The sequence below is a fragment of the Lonchura striata genome, chromosome 2 (genome assembly GCF_050655825.1).
Source record: "Lonchura striata isolate lonStrDom1 chromosome 2, ASM5065582v1, whole genome shotgun sequence".
NCBI classification, from domain to species: Eukaryota; Metazoa; Chordata; class Aves; order Passeriformes; family Estrildidae; genus Lonchura; species Lonchura striata.
In genome coordinates this window covers 48,059,598-48,075,993 of record NC_140704.1, presented here as the reverse complement: position 1 = coordinate 48,075,993, position 16,396 = coordinate 48,059,598, and the positions used below count along the sequence as shown (strand labels likewise).

Below are 16,396 nucleotides of genomic sequence, written 5' to 3'. Positions count from 1 at the left end.
ACTGGTCACACCCAACTGATTCAGCACCCTCTTTATCAGTGTCTAGACTTCATTAAAGGGGGGTGAAATTAATCCCTGCTCTCAAGAAACACCTCAAAGCGCCAAGGCATTGTGAACCTCATGGCAATTCTTTCACTTACATGTCAATCAGCTTCTGACTCAGCAACCATCAATCAAGGACCTTAACGTTGGGCTACAGGCTCAAGAAAAGGCAGCAGAGGCACAGCCTGAAATCTCCTGCCATGGCTGTAGGCCCATCAGACAAAGCATACTAAACAGACTAAAAGCAAGTAGAGGAGGAGAGACTGGGGAGAGAGGGCAGGGAGACAGACAATGGACATTGCTGAAAAACAACCATACAATCCCAGGGGAAGACCACATTGTTGTCCATTACTATCTGCGAGAAAATCATCCACACTGAAATACACTCCATTGTAACAAAGTTTAAACTGCCTATCTTCTAATTATTTTCAAATCTACCTGGCTAAAAGAAAAGAAGGGTGATCTGGACAAAACCCACTTAAAGCCTCTGGGATCTGGAGCTCCCAATCTCCAATCTTGTCTTCCTGACTGTAAATTTTGACCTTTCCTAACTATTCCATAATTGATGTGTTCCTGTGAGACAACTCACTTCCCTGCACTGCTTTGAGATTGTTGGTGTCTGCTGTATGCAAACTGGACCAAATTCATCACATCCTCAGTATATTCATAATCCTCAAACAGGCCTGACACACTGAAGAATCAAAGGCATGATCTCACAAAGGACATGCTACTAAGTGTCATCATCACTACTGAAAGGCTCTTAGAAAAATTAAGGTTTTAATTTGAGTTTACCATTGACACTTATGAAGATTCCTGCTATAAACTCAGCAATTTGAGTTTGATCTGCAGAATTCAGGAGAACCAGACCTCTGTGGAACATAGAAACTGCCTCATTAGACTTTGATAACATGATGAATGAGTGGCCAGCTCTATAATAAGCCTGAAAAAAAAAGGAGAAAAAAAAGATGCTGGGAAAATATTCAGAGATACTTACTACCAAACAAAAAAGTTTGTTTTTTTCTTTTTTTTTAATTCTCACATTATGTTATAAAAATTACATGTAGGACTATTTCCACTGCTTCTTTTACACAGAGTAAAAAAAAATTGAAATAAATTATTTTATTCTAATCCCTTGAAATTCACAGTATGTTACTCATATTATCACAGACACTAAAAGTGGAATCCTGAAATTTAAAGCTTGGAAAATAACTACAGGATGAAAGACATACTTTCAGCAGCTGTATGTTAAAATCCTCTGGACAAGACTGAAGTTTTTTGTGTCACAAGGTCCAGAATATATATTTATGTTTCCACATCATTGCATTTTGCAGTATTTCCCACAATGCATGTATTCTTCAGCCAACAGCACCTAAACATATTTATATTCACCCTGAATTAGGTTGTACCAGCTCAGAGTCACAGTGGAGTTAATTTGTTCAAATCAGGTAACTAGCAATGTTGCAACACAGCACAAGTTAAATGGGCATTTGGATGCAATTTCACCATATCTAAACAAAAAACGTTCTACTAAAGGCTCCAGGAGTCTTTTGTGTTAGACCAGAAGACTGTTTATTGCACATAAAAGCCAATCCAAGAGTAAACTCTGTATCATAAATATTGTACAACTCCTACTTATTCTTAGGAGATGTCTACTTGAGTCAAGGTGTACTTAATCAATGTGCATTTAATCACAAGCCAAGTGTAACGTATTGTTCTGTCCACAGGAAATACAATATGACCTCGGTCACCAAGTACCACTCCCAGGAACTGGAGATGTATTAAAATGTAACTCTTGTTTGGGATATTGATAGTTACATTTCTTGAAAGCATTGGTACCTCTCTCACTGAGACCTAGAGAGAACCAGCATCTCCCGGTGCAAAAGAGAGCTGCTTCATTCCATTAAAAATAATATTACAGCCATGAATCTCATGCTTATGTGTAGAATCAACACTGATTCTGGAATTTTATGCTATATTTACTCATCATGCCCCAAAGCAAAAACACAATAAAAAGAAGATCATTACACCACTATTAAATAAAAAATAAATTCTAAAAAAGCAAGCAAGGCATGCAAAAACTGCCAGCTCAAGCATCTGAATACCTTAACATACTCCGGATCCCACTGTAAGCTTTGGTGGGCCAAAACCATTGAATCCTTCCATTTGCCCAGGCAGTACAGAGCAGTTGATTTGTTGCACAACAACACAGCTATGTCCCGGGAACACCTAAAGATATGGTTTTAGCATTACTGTTTATTCATTTGATAAAGGATCATACTTTATAGTCAGTGAGACAAATAAATGAAAAAACTATACATATCACCCACCTGACAAAATCAGAGGTAAAAAAATGTAGTTGGAGATAATAAAGATCATTTGAATATTGGCTATAAAATGTCATGGAGATATCCTAATGATACTTTAGTGACACCCATAGAGATAACCTGGTGTTTTCTGAAGTAATATGAGGATTTAGCAAGAGTTCAGACCACCTCAATACACCTCCATATGGGCCAGTGAACGCCAGCAGCCAGGAATGGGGGAAAACAGACACATGAATGGAAGCTGTGAGATGGAAGGAGGACTAAACACTTTTGGGTCATCAAAAAACAACCTCAATGCATTTTGGTGTATCACCACTTGGTGAAGTCAACAGAAAAATCCACATTTAAAATAAATGAGTGGCCTGTGTTCAATTAGGTTAACAGCAGCGTTAATATACAGTAGTAATGAATATTTAATAGTTAACATAATACTAACTATTTAATCATTAATAATATTACCAACTGATAAAAAGCACTTAAAAGTGCATCTGGAAAGAAATACCCAAAGAAATCTCCTGCTGAAAAACTATTTTTAACAAGTCACAGAATACTGAGAATAACAAGAACAAAGTAACCTGCATGAATCATTTTACAGATACAGATACAGATAATCAGATGATTGCCAGGACATGGCAAAATCTCAGCATCTGAGCTTTAATCGTACTAATTTATAATAGATGTTTATGCAAGAATATCCAGATTTAAGTCACTAATTAATCTCTCACATAAATGTATGGAACAGAATAACTATAAAACTGGTACACTAAAGAGTGTGAAAAAAAGATACAAGAAAATTGTTAGGTCAAAAAACAGAGTTTTGAATTAACAGTGCAGCTGTACATATTTACATATTTCAGGCTTGTCATATGGTTTACATCTCATCATTCAAGAATACTTACGGAACCCATTGCATTAAATAACCAAGTGTTTGTAGAGCTTCATCATAGTTTTTGATGGCCAAAGAGTAATTTCCATTTTTAAAATCCTGGTTCCCAGCTTGCCTCTTCAACTGTGCATATGTCATGGGATCCATGCTAAAGAAAGCAAAAAAAGAAAGAAAAAAAAATAATCAAACAGAAGCACTGACTTATGAGACATTTCTTTTCCTGAATAATTTACTTAATTTTTCATCTTAGTTTTTGCATATTTGGTAAGGAGGACAAAAGAGCACATCTTTTTTGTTTCCTGCAAAATAGACTAGTAAAATAGAGCTCTCTTTGCTGTTAATGCCTCCTCAACTTTTAATCTAGTTTTTAATAAACTTCAGCTAACCAGATCTACCACTGGTTGTTGTTTCAATTTTTATCCTCGGGTCTTAAACTGTATCTTTTAAATTAGGAGTCTAAATTATTTCAATGTGGGAGCATATGCTCAACGCAGGAGAAAATATCCAAGAAAACACAGCATTTATATGCTTAAGAAACACATGAAGCTACACATTTCAATTAAACACAAAACTCATTTACTTGCTTTTTATTTATGAATTTTTTATCCAGGCCCTCCATCTAGATACTCAACAATCCAATGCATACAGAACTGCTTAGAAACTTAACTACTGCAAGAAAATATTGTAACATAGTACAGTAATAGTGCTGAAGGACCTTGAATCAGACTTAAGATAGTTATTAAAGTGAATACAGGAAGTGGCCAAAGAAAACAAAGGTTGAAACTAGCATCAGCTGTAACTTACTGAAAACCTATTTCATCATTAAAATTCTAAAATCAGTGTCATTAAAGAAAACTAATCACATGGTCAAGCAGCTAGATGAAAGAAACAAACCCAAGAGGAAAACCAGTTACATGCTACATGTATGAGAAACAGAACACAAGAAACAGACAAGAGAAATATCCAGTGCTAAAGTGCTGTGTAGAATCATTCTTTATAGATTAATTTTATGATTAAAAGCTGTTTCCATTACCTGTAAAAACCTGTATGAATCTCACAAACCTCAGTGCAATTAAGTAAGATTAATTCACCAAATAAGAATGCAGAGATTTACTTATTATCCAGGTATTAACAGGCCTGTAACAAAACCCATAAGATCTGCAACCTTTGCTACATGCTAACATAATGTAAAGGTTTTAGTCTGTCAGGCAGCTAAACACCACATAAACCTCAGCTCACCCCCCTACTCCCTGAGTGGATGGGGGAGAGAATTAGGGGGAAAAAAAAGTAAAATTTGTGTGTTGGCATAAAAATAGTTTAACATCATAGAAAAAGAAGGGAAAATACTAACATTGATAGTACTAATAATAAACGTAGAACAAAACAACTAATGCACAGTACAATTGCTCACTACCCACTGAACAACATTCAGCCAGCTCCTGAGGAGTGTCCCTGGCCAGTTTTCCACAGACATTCTATAATAGAGAATATGCATTGGGTGAGTTCAGGTCAGCTGTCCTGGCTGTGTCCCCTCCCAGCTTCCTGTGCCCCTCTGCAGCTGACAGGACAGCATCAGAAACTGAGAAGTCCTTGACTTAGGGCAAACACAGCTCAGCAACTACTGAAACATCAGGGTGTTATCAACATTCTCCTCATACTAAATCTAACACACAGCACTGTACCAGCTACTGAGTAGAAAATTATCCTAGCTGAAAACAGGACTGAAATACCTGCAAGATCTCCTGACTACACAGCAAACTAGATATTTTTAAGTATATGAATTTACAGACAAAGCAAGAAACATTACTGATGTATTTTCTCTGTAGTACTCCTCATGATGAGGCTGAAACACCAAGAATCAGTGCTGTCTTGTGAGCACAGAGGTATGATGAAGCACACTACAGATGGCACTGTGCCTTTGCATTTATCCAAGCACAAAAAGGACTTGTCAGGCTCACAAAGTGCACTAAGCAGATGGGAGAGCAGCAGCCCACAGCTCTCAAAAGGCAACAGCAGAAAAATCAGGTGAAACCATAAAGCTCAGATCTGCACTGCTTCAGACTGACTGGGAAATGACCTGTCAGAAGTCACATCTTAATTAAACAAATGAACACTCCATGATGATATCTGTAATTGAACCATCAGCTTGCTAATTCCAGGGAAGGACCAAGAATAGATTAAATCCTGGATAAAAACTAAACTCAAGAAAAAGAGGTCCCAGCTACCTGGAGGATGTATGACAATCAGTCATGCTAGAGGTGTAATTTTTACATTTCTCCCAGGCAAATGAAATCATTACTTTATTGAGCAATGTGCATACAGTACATACTTTAAAAATACTACTTCTCCAGATAGCAAATCAACTGTACTCATAACATATTCAGGGCTTCTTTTACACTGCATGAAATGTATGGTATGAGCATTATTAAGGTGAAAAAAAGGTTAAAAAATAGAGCAACAGAACAATGGAAAAAAAAAACAAGTGCTAAAAGATGGTTCTACCTCATCTTTTGTCTAATTCTTTCAGATTTCAATTCTTTATCATCAGAAAGTTTGACAAATTATTTTCTCAAGAAAAATACTAAAATAGGTCAGCTACACAGGAGTTTTTTCAAGTAGGAATACATATGAACTGGTGGTTTTCCAAATTATAGCTTAATTTCAGTTTTCTTCTTTTTTTAAAGAAAGCTATGCTTCTACTCAGTGTAATATTTTCCCCCAGAATTGTATTTTTTTGTCTTTTCTTTGGAATATACTAAAAGTACAAGTACAAATAAAAGGCATTTACAAGATATTTAAAAGATTGTTTTTCCCACAGTACAGCAGAAGCAACAACAAACATTTTAAAACAACTTTCCAACGTGTCCTGTGCTGATAAATTTTGCAACTGAACTCCCCATTTAAGATCAGAAGGCAGCATGCCTTCCTCCCCTTTCCAGGCAGCAAGAATTTTCACCAGAATAAAAGTTCCCATCCTTTTCCAGAACTGGAGTTTCCCAGCCAAAACTTTAAACTGTAGATCATATAAATAACTGGGATGTCTGCTGCAGGCTTTAGCAACTACACCCAAGTTTGCAGACCCATGAGATACACTGGGTATGCAGATCTGACATCGAAGTTAATTCTCCAAAAGAACTGCTGTGAAGACTAGCACAGCATGTCTTGCTATTGCCCAACATCTTCCTGCAGCACAAAGAATTTTAACTCAAAACCAACAGACTAACAAAGGGCCTATTATGTAAAGTCTATCAAGCGTGAGGAGCATTAAATGAAACTTGTCTATTACTCTGCCTTAACTGGCACAGGTAAAAGCCACAGCTGTATCTGGATACAACTCTAGAAAGATTTTTTGGGGGTGAGCGCTGTGGGTTAACCCCACTGGGCAGCTAAGTGCTTGCATCCCACCACCCCTCGTGGGATAGGGAAAGAGAAAACAAGAAATAAAACCAAAAAAATTTGCAGGTCAAGATAAAAATTGCACAGTAACCAAAAGAGACCTGGAAGAAGAGAGAAAGATAACAAAGTGATGCAAAGGCAGTCATTAACCACCCCCGTGCCATGGAATAATGCCCAGGTTCCCAAGAGAGGGAAGGCTAGTCCCTCTAAGTCCCCTCCTCTCATCACCATGGCTGAGCATGATGCCATAGGGCACGGACAATCCCTTCTGTCAGTTTGGGTCATCTGCCCAGCTGTGCCCTCTCCCAGTCTCTTGTGCACCCCAAACCTTTTCACCGGGAGACCGAGTGAGGAACAGAAGGCATCAACACCGTGCAAACACTGCTCAGCAATAGCTAAAACATCACTGTGCTATCAGCATTGTTTTGCTTACCAATTTAAAGCACCATGCTAGCTACCATGAAGAAAATTAACTACATCCCAGCCAGACACGTCACCCTCATGAAGCAGGGATTTCTCACACAAAAAGGTGTGGGGCCACCCTAAGGTATGAGAGACCCTTCCCAGGGCATTGTTGAGACCTTATAATTCACAGGAATAAAACAGAAACAAAACAAACAAAAAAAAAATAAAACAGACAACATGATCTACTTGGTTTACTTTTTTCATGACTCCTGAGACCAGCCCAAATGTGACAGCAAAATGAAGCACATTAATTTTTACTCACAGAATTAAACCAAAAGATTATACAGCTAAGTCAGAAACAATCTACTCTAAACCCTACTGCTGCCAGTGGTCAAAATTCCCATTTACTTTACATGTCATCAACCCTTGCGTTACTGTGCTTGTCAGTGTCCCACTGAACTGCTTCAGTCAGACTGCTGTCAGAAGCAGGGAGCTTTAGAGTGGTTACAATGCTAAGTTTTGATTCCTCTTGCTTCAGAAGATAATTTTGAAAACACAAATGGAGACTGCCCAGAAAAGCCATTTGTCACTATTGAAAAATGTTGTGGTCCTTATGCCAGCTATGGGTCTCAAGAGGCCAGCTTATGCTTTCTGAACATCTGAAGCTGGCAGTGCTAAAAATTTCAGAAATCTGAGACTGAACCCCAGCCTTTGATTTTTCTGTCTGCATCTGCTTTACACATTTTAAAAAGAGAAATTGCATGACATTGTTTAATTCACAGAAAAAAATTAGAAGGTCTTCATAGCCATGCTTTTAATTATTTTCAATCCTGAAAGTTAAGCCTTAAGGATCCATCCCTATGGCATTACTCAGTGGTAGAAAAATGTTTTTATTCTCCAAGCGCAGTAGATTTCCATAATTCAAAGAACAAATAAAGTACAGCAATCTTAGGAGCTCTGCATCTGAATTTAAAGAATGGTGACAAATAAGAATCCTCCTATTTTCAGGAAATCTGACTTCTAAAGACTGTGCTTTCCTCGGTCCTATTAAGCAGGAAAATCATTCCTTCTTCCTCATTAACCCAAGATGTAGATATTACAAACTGACAACAGGTTGGAAAAGATGCAACAATGCATCTACACTGTGGCTGAGTTACAACTAAACACATTTAATAGCATTCAAATAATTCATGCTTTCACAACAGGAAACCTCAGGGTTCTATTAGCTCTCCTTTAACAAAAGCATCCTGGCTCCAAGAGCATGATGCCAAGAAAGGCCATCACCCCTTCTGCTACACCAGAGGAACACACATAATCACAGGATATGATTATATGCAGGTGCTTTTAATGAAGAGCTTTGGGAATCAGAGGTACAGACCCAAATCTGACTCACATGGCTTTCGAGCTGAATGTATTTTATATTCTATCATTATATAACTTACATATTAATTATTAAACTTATATTGTTCTATTGTATACATTGACTTTATCCAAGCATGAGTTTCTCGTGATCTTTCTCAAGCCCCTGGCCACAGTTTCTCATGATTATTCTTATGATTAAACAATAGTTATATTTAATTACTAAACAATCATCACATCTAACAATTATATCATTTATCATATACTATCTACATAGGTGCAGTTCTAGTAAGTACAAGGCCTATACTTTCCCAGGGCCTACTAAGCTTAATTTTCCTTCTAACCCCCAAATCCCCATGATTTTAAAACCCTTTCACTATCATCTGCAGCTGCATGCCCACCACTAGGACCATCTGGCACCATGCAGGCAGCCCTGCAGTCACCCAGCAAAAGGACACTATATTCAGATCTTCCAAATGACACTTTCCTCATGACCTGATACAGACATATTTGAATGTCACAGCAGACCCAGTAAAAGAAGGAAAAATACAGGTCAAGAAGGCTGAAAGTGGCCGTAACTATGGCAATGCTCTGCCTGCTAGCCAGTTTTACCTGTTTTCCTGACAACAACAGCTACCAAAGACATATTTAGAGAACACAGTCACCTTTCAATGTGTATAAGCCTAACCTTGACAGTGAAAAGCAGGGAAAAGTTTACTTCTCTCAGTTTTCCACTGCATGCTGAAAAGTGAAATGAAAAATCTGGACATCACCTGTATTTTCAGAGGAGGCCCTGAGGAAACAGCAGAGACAAAAAATAACAGCTTATAACTGACCAGGTTACAAGCAGACACATTTGGAAATCTCATGAAGAAGACAGGAAAGAAGCTGAGATTTAGACAGAGACATCCTCATGGATCTGCTTAGTCTGAAAATGGTTATAGTGGCATTTGTGACTATCAGAACAATATTTTAATTGAATGTTCAGCCAGTATCTCATAAAAAGAGATATTGAAGAAGATGACAATGAACATGAAGATCTCATATTCAGCCCTTGTAAAATGTCAGCTCATGTTGGAGGAACTGGTCAACTCCAATGAAGAGCCTCTAATTTAGACAGCTTGTCATCACACATCCCTATCATTAGGGATATATTCAGATAGATAGATAGAGATAGCCTTATCTATAGATAGATTCTCACCCAGTCCTACAAAACAAGAAAAAAAAAATTCTGTAAGAAGTCACCTTGCCAGATTTGTACCAGACCTTGGATGTTCCAAAGACCCTTAGCTTCCAGTAAAAGCCAGCACCGCTTGGAAAATAATGAATGAGATTCTAGAGCAGATTTGGACTAGATTAGGGCAAGCAGAGAAGCATAGTGATAGCTTCTTATGAGAATGTTGTCCTGAACTCAGCACAAGTTGGACCAAATGAAGTTTCTTTACTGCTTCTGGGCTCTATGGCCAGTCAGCGTCCTATACATGACGGAACACCAAAGATAAAGACAGCATGCATCTCTGGAGCTGTGTGTCTCTGAAAAGAAAAAGAGAACCATTTCCCAGGTAAGTGAGAGAGAACATTTTATCAGGTTGTTTCAATCTGAACGGGAGATCTGTGCACAACCTCCATCACTGGACACAAGCAACCCTCAACACCACTTGCAGAATTTTGTTTCTCTAGATACTCTTCTGCAAACCGCAACTCCACACTCTTCCTTCCTAAATGTTAAAGGCAGAAGTACTACTTGGGGAATTCAGGCTACTGTTCTGTAGCTTCACCTATGCAGTACCACACTGATTCAGCACACCTTGACAGCAGAAAGGATCTCTCACTATTGAGGAGGAATTCTCACCTGACCTGGGTCTAGCAGGCAAGCACTATTTCTGTATTTTGGGAGTCAGCTGTGAGACTTCTAAGTTCTGGCTGTGCTTTCAAAAGATGTTAAATGGCTGGGGTGAGAGAGCACAGAGTGCGACAGAACTTCCCAGGATGCTCTTCATTTTATACCAAGCTTTCCTTGGAAATGTGCTGTTGTAATCTGATTATTGTAGGGCACAGACATTGTCAGAAACAAGACAAACATCCTTATCAACATTTGGCAAATGCAGCCCAGGATGCAATTAGCACAGATGTCTCACCACATACAAACCAGATAGGGAGGATTTGTGCAAGGTCTGAATGAAACAAGGGTTACAAGCAGAATACACACACAAGGCTCTGGGCTAGGGCCCTGTTCTGGGCAGAGCTGGCCTGAACGACCTCCTAAGGTCCTCCTTTTTCAGATTACCACTCTGTGCTGCTTTCTGTTTGTGCAAACTGCCAGAAAGGAATTATTAATAATAAAGCCCAGCTAACTGATGTCTCCAACCAAACTCACACCTGACACAGCTTGGCAGCTCAATTCTTCTTCAGATGCATGACCACCAAACAGGACTACAGAAACGGGACCCAAACCCAGCCAGAAGTTGAACCAGCCCTGCTGACAAGCAGAAATCCATGCAAAACCTCAAGAAGAGGACATTGAAATGTTACTGACCTTTGGAGCAGAGATTTGTGGTTCACTTGCATACAGGAAAGGCACTAGGCAAGGAAGTGACATAGCAAGGAAATTAATACCAGAAGCACCTTACCAGGAACAAGACAACACCTTTCACAAAAAGAGGTGGGTGTACACACCCCAGGACACCAGCTCTGTGCCTGCTTTAGACCCTGGGAAATGACAGTTTCACACCCATGGACAAGATAGAAACGGATGTGACATTCCATGGTATGGAATATCCCTTTGGACAGTTCAGGTTACCTGCCCCAGCTGCCCCTCCCAGCTTTCTGTGCCATCCACCCAGACTCCGCACTGGTGGGACAAGCTGAAAAACGCTCAACTCAGGATAAGCACTGCTTAGCAACAACAAAAACATCACTGTTTTGTCAACATTATTCTCATCCTAAATCCAAAGCATAGCACTGTACCAGCTACTAGGAAGAATATTAACTCTATCCCAGCCAAAACCAGATGACACCTCAGAACATCCTTCCTCCTTTCCTTGCAAGCTTGGCTCAGGCCAAGCACATTTGACTAGCCTTCCTTGAAGACTGTTTCACAGCTTGCAGCAGCAACAGGTCTGGCCTTGCTCCACAGCATATCCTGTTTTGTTAAGGGAAACAAAACAGGCTTCTTTGCCTTCAGCTTCAAATGAGTCTTCCCTCATTGCAACTTACCAGTAACAAGTCATACCTAAGAAAACTAATGGTTGAGCCATGTTTGGAGTTGCTTTTTCAAGAAACACATCTGTTTATACACACAAATACCTATGATTTCCAGTAAATGAAAAAAAGACTTGCATTTTCCATTTTATATACAAAAAAATTATGCAAAAGAATGTTCAATATTCTGTTTGCACAGTGTCATTAATGTGTCAACACAAAAACCACCAAACCTTACAACAGCGGAAATGCTCATCTTTCTGTTTCTCTCTGAAATAACAAGAGTCTCGAAATACCTAGTCTAGCTCAGCCATACAAGACCTAACTCAGTCCAAGAGGGAGCTGTTTACACTGCTGCAGTTGTTTGCTCAGCCTGGCAATGTTCCTGTCATTGTCTCGCTCTTCTTTGCACTGGTGTGGCCTCACCTTGAATACTTCGTGCAGTTTTGGGCACCACGAAATAAAAAACACATTAAGCTGTTAGAGACCATCCAAAGGAGACCACAAGGATGGTGAAGGGTCTGAAGAGGAACCTGTATGGGGAGCAGCTAAGGTCACTTGGTTTATTCAGCCTGAAGGAGAATGAGGGGATAACTCTTTGCTGTCTGTGACTTCCCCATGAGGGAAAGAGGAGGGGTCACCAGCCACAGGACTTGACAAAATTGACTGAAGCTGAATCAGGAAAGGTTTACACTGGAAAGAGGCTCCCCAGGGAAGTGGTCACAATACCAAGTCTGTCTGAGTTAAGAAGCATTTGGACAATGCTCTCAGGTACATGGTGTGATTATCAGGATGGGTGTCCTGTATAGGGCTGGGACTTGGACTCAATGATCCTGATAACTTTCTTCCAACTCAGCATTTCCTATGATTCTGTGACTGGCTAAGAGAAACGGCAACAAACAGCCTGCATATTTCCTTTGTATAGATTCACTCCAGAGGGTATTCACTCTGGAATGAGGAAAAAAAACAAACGAAAACTACCCCAAGACAAAAACACCAAAATTGCCCTAACATCAAGGTTTTCAAGCTTGCACAGTTCACATCCAATGCTTGAAAAACTTAATTGCATGTTGATAAAAAAACACTGATAGGAAATATTCCCTCTGGCGTGTTTTCATGGGAAAGCAAAGCCTCTTCCCATTCTCAATAAATCTGAAGTTATTTCTCTGTAAATCGCTAAAAAAAAAACCATCAAAAGCTGGTGAGAGATCCTTCTGCATTTATTCTTCGGCAGTGCACACTGTGCTCAAACTCCTTTCCAGTTGAAAAAGTCTGTTTTGTTAAGTGACCACTGCACGACCTTGTACAAGAGTTTTGTTTTTCAGGGAAAGGATCCAAAACCACTGAAAACAATGCTTCGCTCCGGGCTATGCTAAAGGAGTTCTCCCTCTTCTTTTCAAGCACGGACACGGCATCCCATCTCCCCCAGCTCCTCCTCGCAAACCATACCAAGCCAACACATACTCCCAGATGCCTGGCCGGAGCAAGAATGCACTCTTCTCCTTTTCCTTCAACCACCCCACACATTCCCTGGCATGCTTCCCAACCAGCACAGCCAGCCCCGCTGCCCACACTCCAAATCCCGCACCCACGCTCCTCGTCGGGGCAGCACGTCCCCCTCCGGAACTGCTGCAGCACGCAGGAAGCTCCCAACAGCCGCCCCGAGATGGGAAGCCAGCCCCGGGAGGCCGCGGCTGCCGCCGCGCTGCGCCGAGCATCGATGGAGCGCCGCGGGGGCGCGGGCGGCTCGGCCCGCCGCACCCGCATCCCGGCCGGCTGCCCGTACCGGGAGGGCGAGGGGAGCACAAGGGGTGGCCGAGGAAGCGCATCCATCCATCCAGCCATCCATCCAGCCATCCATCTAACTACCTGCCTCCCTGCCGGCCCGTCCGCCGCCGCCGCCGCCGCCGGGGCGGGCTCCGCTTGTCGCCCTTAAACTCCCCGCCCCGCGTCCCGCCCCGCCGCCCGCGTCACCGTGGGAGTGGGAATGGGGGAATCGAAACAAATCCATGGCGCAAATCCGGCAATCGAAACGAGACCGCCCCGCCCGTGGGGGATGTGTCCCCCTCCCCGTCCCCACCCGCAGCAGGGAGCGTGCTGGCGGTGGGAGGTACCAGGCGGCCATCTCCCCGCCGGAACGTTCGGGAAGTGGCTCTGGGATGGTTCTGGGCTTCCTCCGCAGCGGGAAGCCTGTAGAGTATTTTTTTTTTTTTTAAATGACGTAGCAATGCCTTCAGGATACTTGGAAAACCAGCACCCCCGCGTCCGGAGGCGCCGTGCTGTCCCTCTGGCTTCCCACGGCAGCCCCCGCTCAGAGCAAGCTGTGGCTCCGTTGGTCTGGGCAAGCATCACCTGGGGAGTGAAGGCTTCTCCTCCTGCGATGCAATTGTTTGCTAATTTATCGTTTCCCATGCTCTTTTCAAGCCGTAAAAAGTGGATCAATAAGTAAAAAAATACTTCACAGTTCCATGCTTTACCCCTCTGTGAACCACGTTTCTAATCAAGTTTTTCTCTGGCATTGAGTATTATTGCCTGGACGTCTTCCTTTGTATCCGGCTGGCTGGGATGGAGTTAATTTCACTGCCAGCAGCCCCCAGTGTGCTGTGCTTTGCTTTGGGAGCTAAAACCAACATTCCTCTTTCAGCAGTAGGCTGGGGGTGGGCAAGATCTTGGGAGAGGACACAGCCAGGACAGCTGGCCTAAACTGGCCAAAAGGATATTCCAGAACATGTGACGCCTATTCAAATACAAAAGCTAATAGAAAGGAGTAGGAAGGTGCGGCATTCATTATTTACATTTGCCTTCCAGAGCAACCACTACACATGCTGAAGCCCTGCTTCCCAGGTCATGGCCAGATGTTGCTTGCTGATGGGGGGTAGAGAGCAATCTTTTAGAGTTTCTTACTATTGCTTGAGCTTCTGTTTTATTAAACTGCCTGTATGTTGACCCATGAAGATTTTTTCCATCTTAGTTCCTTCTCCCTCCATCCTGCTGAGGAGGGGAGTGACAGCTGCTTGATGGCCTCTTGATTTCCACACAAAGTGAACCCACTACTGTCTTTTTGATGCCCAGTATGGGGCATGAGATAACAAGAGTTTTGTATGAAGCATGCTATAGCTATAGTGGCTACTCAGCATCAAGCTCCTACGCAGGTCACAGAGATTGCTGGCTGCACCGCTTATCTTATTATTTAGTTGAGCTGGAGAACTTGTTAATAAAAACAATGGCTCTGTCTTTTGCCCTGGGATTTCTGGCCTTGCTCTTCTGGAGGAAGCATTTTATGGTGAACATGAGGAAACACATATCCTCTTCATACCTGGGAATAATGCAGATGGTTTTATTATGCAGGCTTCAGATATTCTTGTTCATCCTTACATGAATTGTTTAATACTACTTATTAACACTGGTAACATTTTATGGGGTTTGTGGAACCTAGTGTCATCCTGATCTAGAAGACAATTTTTGGATGAGGTGATACTGAAATGTGCCCTGGGACAGCTGGTCCTGGGGTGGCAGGATGTGTGGAAGGATTTGGGCAGGTTCCTGGGGCAGTTATCACCTACCAAATCCTGAAAATTCACACCTGAAGAGGCAGGTTACCCTGGCAAACTGGCATGTAACAAACTGATATAAAGGTGCCCTGCCTATCCCAGGGAAAGCCAGCAGCTGTACTGGGTCCTGGCCTATACCTATGGAGCCACAGTTCAGTACTCTCAGTACTCTCAGAGGAATGTGGTTGACAGCTACAATAATTCTCCCAGTAATGAGAAAGAAACAGTGGATGAAGAAAACAATGGATCCATATTGTCAATTAGTAAAGGAGGAGGAAGAAGAAGAGGAAGGGTCTGAGCAAGAAGGTGGTTCTTTGAGAAATGATAAAAAAATGCTAATGTCTTCACAAATTACTCTGTCTGAAAGATGGGGTTTGGACTCTTCACTATGGTAGCAGACATGGGTTTTAACGTCTTCACTGAGGCCTAGGTCTGAAAAAACCAATCAGATATTGAAAGAACAGCTGTGGGGCTCTTTAGGAGAAGTGGGTGTTAATGTCTTCAAAATGGGTCTAACACCTCTACGAACATCAAGACCTGCAAATTTATAACAGAACACAGGCAGTTTGATCCAGTTTGAACTTCTGAACTTTAGGGTAATAGGAGAAATGGGTCTGCAACAAGTCTTGCAGTTTGAGCCTCTGATGGGTCTGCAGAACCTGAACAACCTGAATGTCCAAAATTTAGGGGAAAATTATGATACAAGTCCAAGGGGAGAATGTGTAGTAGGTGGTTCAGGAAGGCTGTACTTCAGCCAACAGGTAAAAGAAGAGTGCAACATGTGGTGGGGAGTTTAGGATTAGAAGATGCTGCACCTTCTATACCTCAAGAGAGCACCCAGGGAGTATGGCCTGGTGGACACTCTCCCTTTATTTACAGAAAATTGCAAGACTCTTCTGTTTCCTTTGTGGACACTGGCTTTTCACAGTGTGCCTTTTCTGCACACAAATTGGAGAATTCATACAGGAAACAGAAACTACCCAGTCCCTGACTTCATCAGAATTTTGAGATATGTGGGAAGATCACAGATACCAGACAAGTGAGCAGACTTCTGCCTGGCTGCTTGTCATGATCTGCTAGTACAAGAGGAGTTGTGATGGTTCATTTTACCAGTATCAGAGTGCAAAAGACACACAGCAAGGGATTTCAGTATAAATCAAAATAAATGTACCTTTTATTGAGTGCCCACAGCAAATGCAATAGAAGGATTAGCAAGGAGATAAAGGGTAGAC

General features: G+C 41.5%; 1 protein-coding gene across 2 annotated transcripts in view; it reads right to left on the bottom strand.

Annotated features, from left to right (window-relative positions):
• Nucleotides 1–13,619, bottom strand: part of TRANK1 (tetratricopeptide repeat and ankyrin repeat containing 1) — a 51,670-nt gene extending 38,051 nt beyond the window's left edge. Inside the window, exons 1-4 of one of the 2 annotated variants that reach the window (XM_021553324.4) lie at nt 13,483–13,619; nt 3,266–3,400; nt 2,145–2,268; nt 835–982 (exon numbers count right to left, since the gene is read on the bottom strand). In XM_021553324.4, coding sequence (XP_021408999.3) covers nt 835–982; nt 2,145–2,268; nt 3,266–3,399 — 406 coding nt within the window. In that variant the 5' untranslated portion in view covers nt 3,400; nt 13,483–13,619. Of the gene's footprint in view, nt 1–834; nt 983–2,144; nt 2,269–3,265; nt 3,401–10,948; nt 11,096–13,482 lie in introns of those variants that run through there. The other variant, XM_077786598.2, reaches the window with a different exon arrangement.
• Between the last annotated feature and the right edge of the window lie 2,777 nt (nt 13,620–16,396).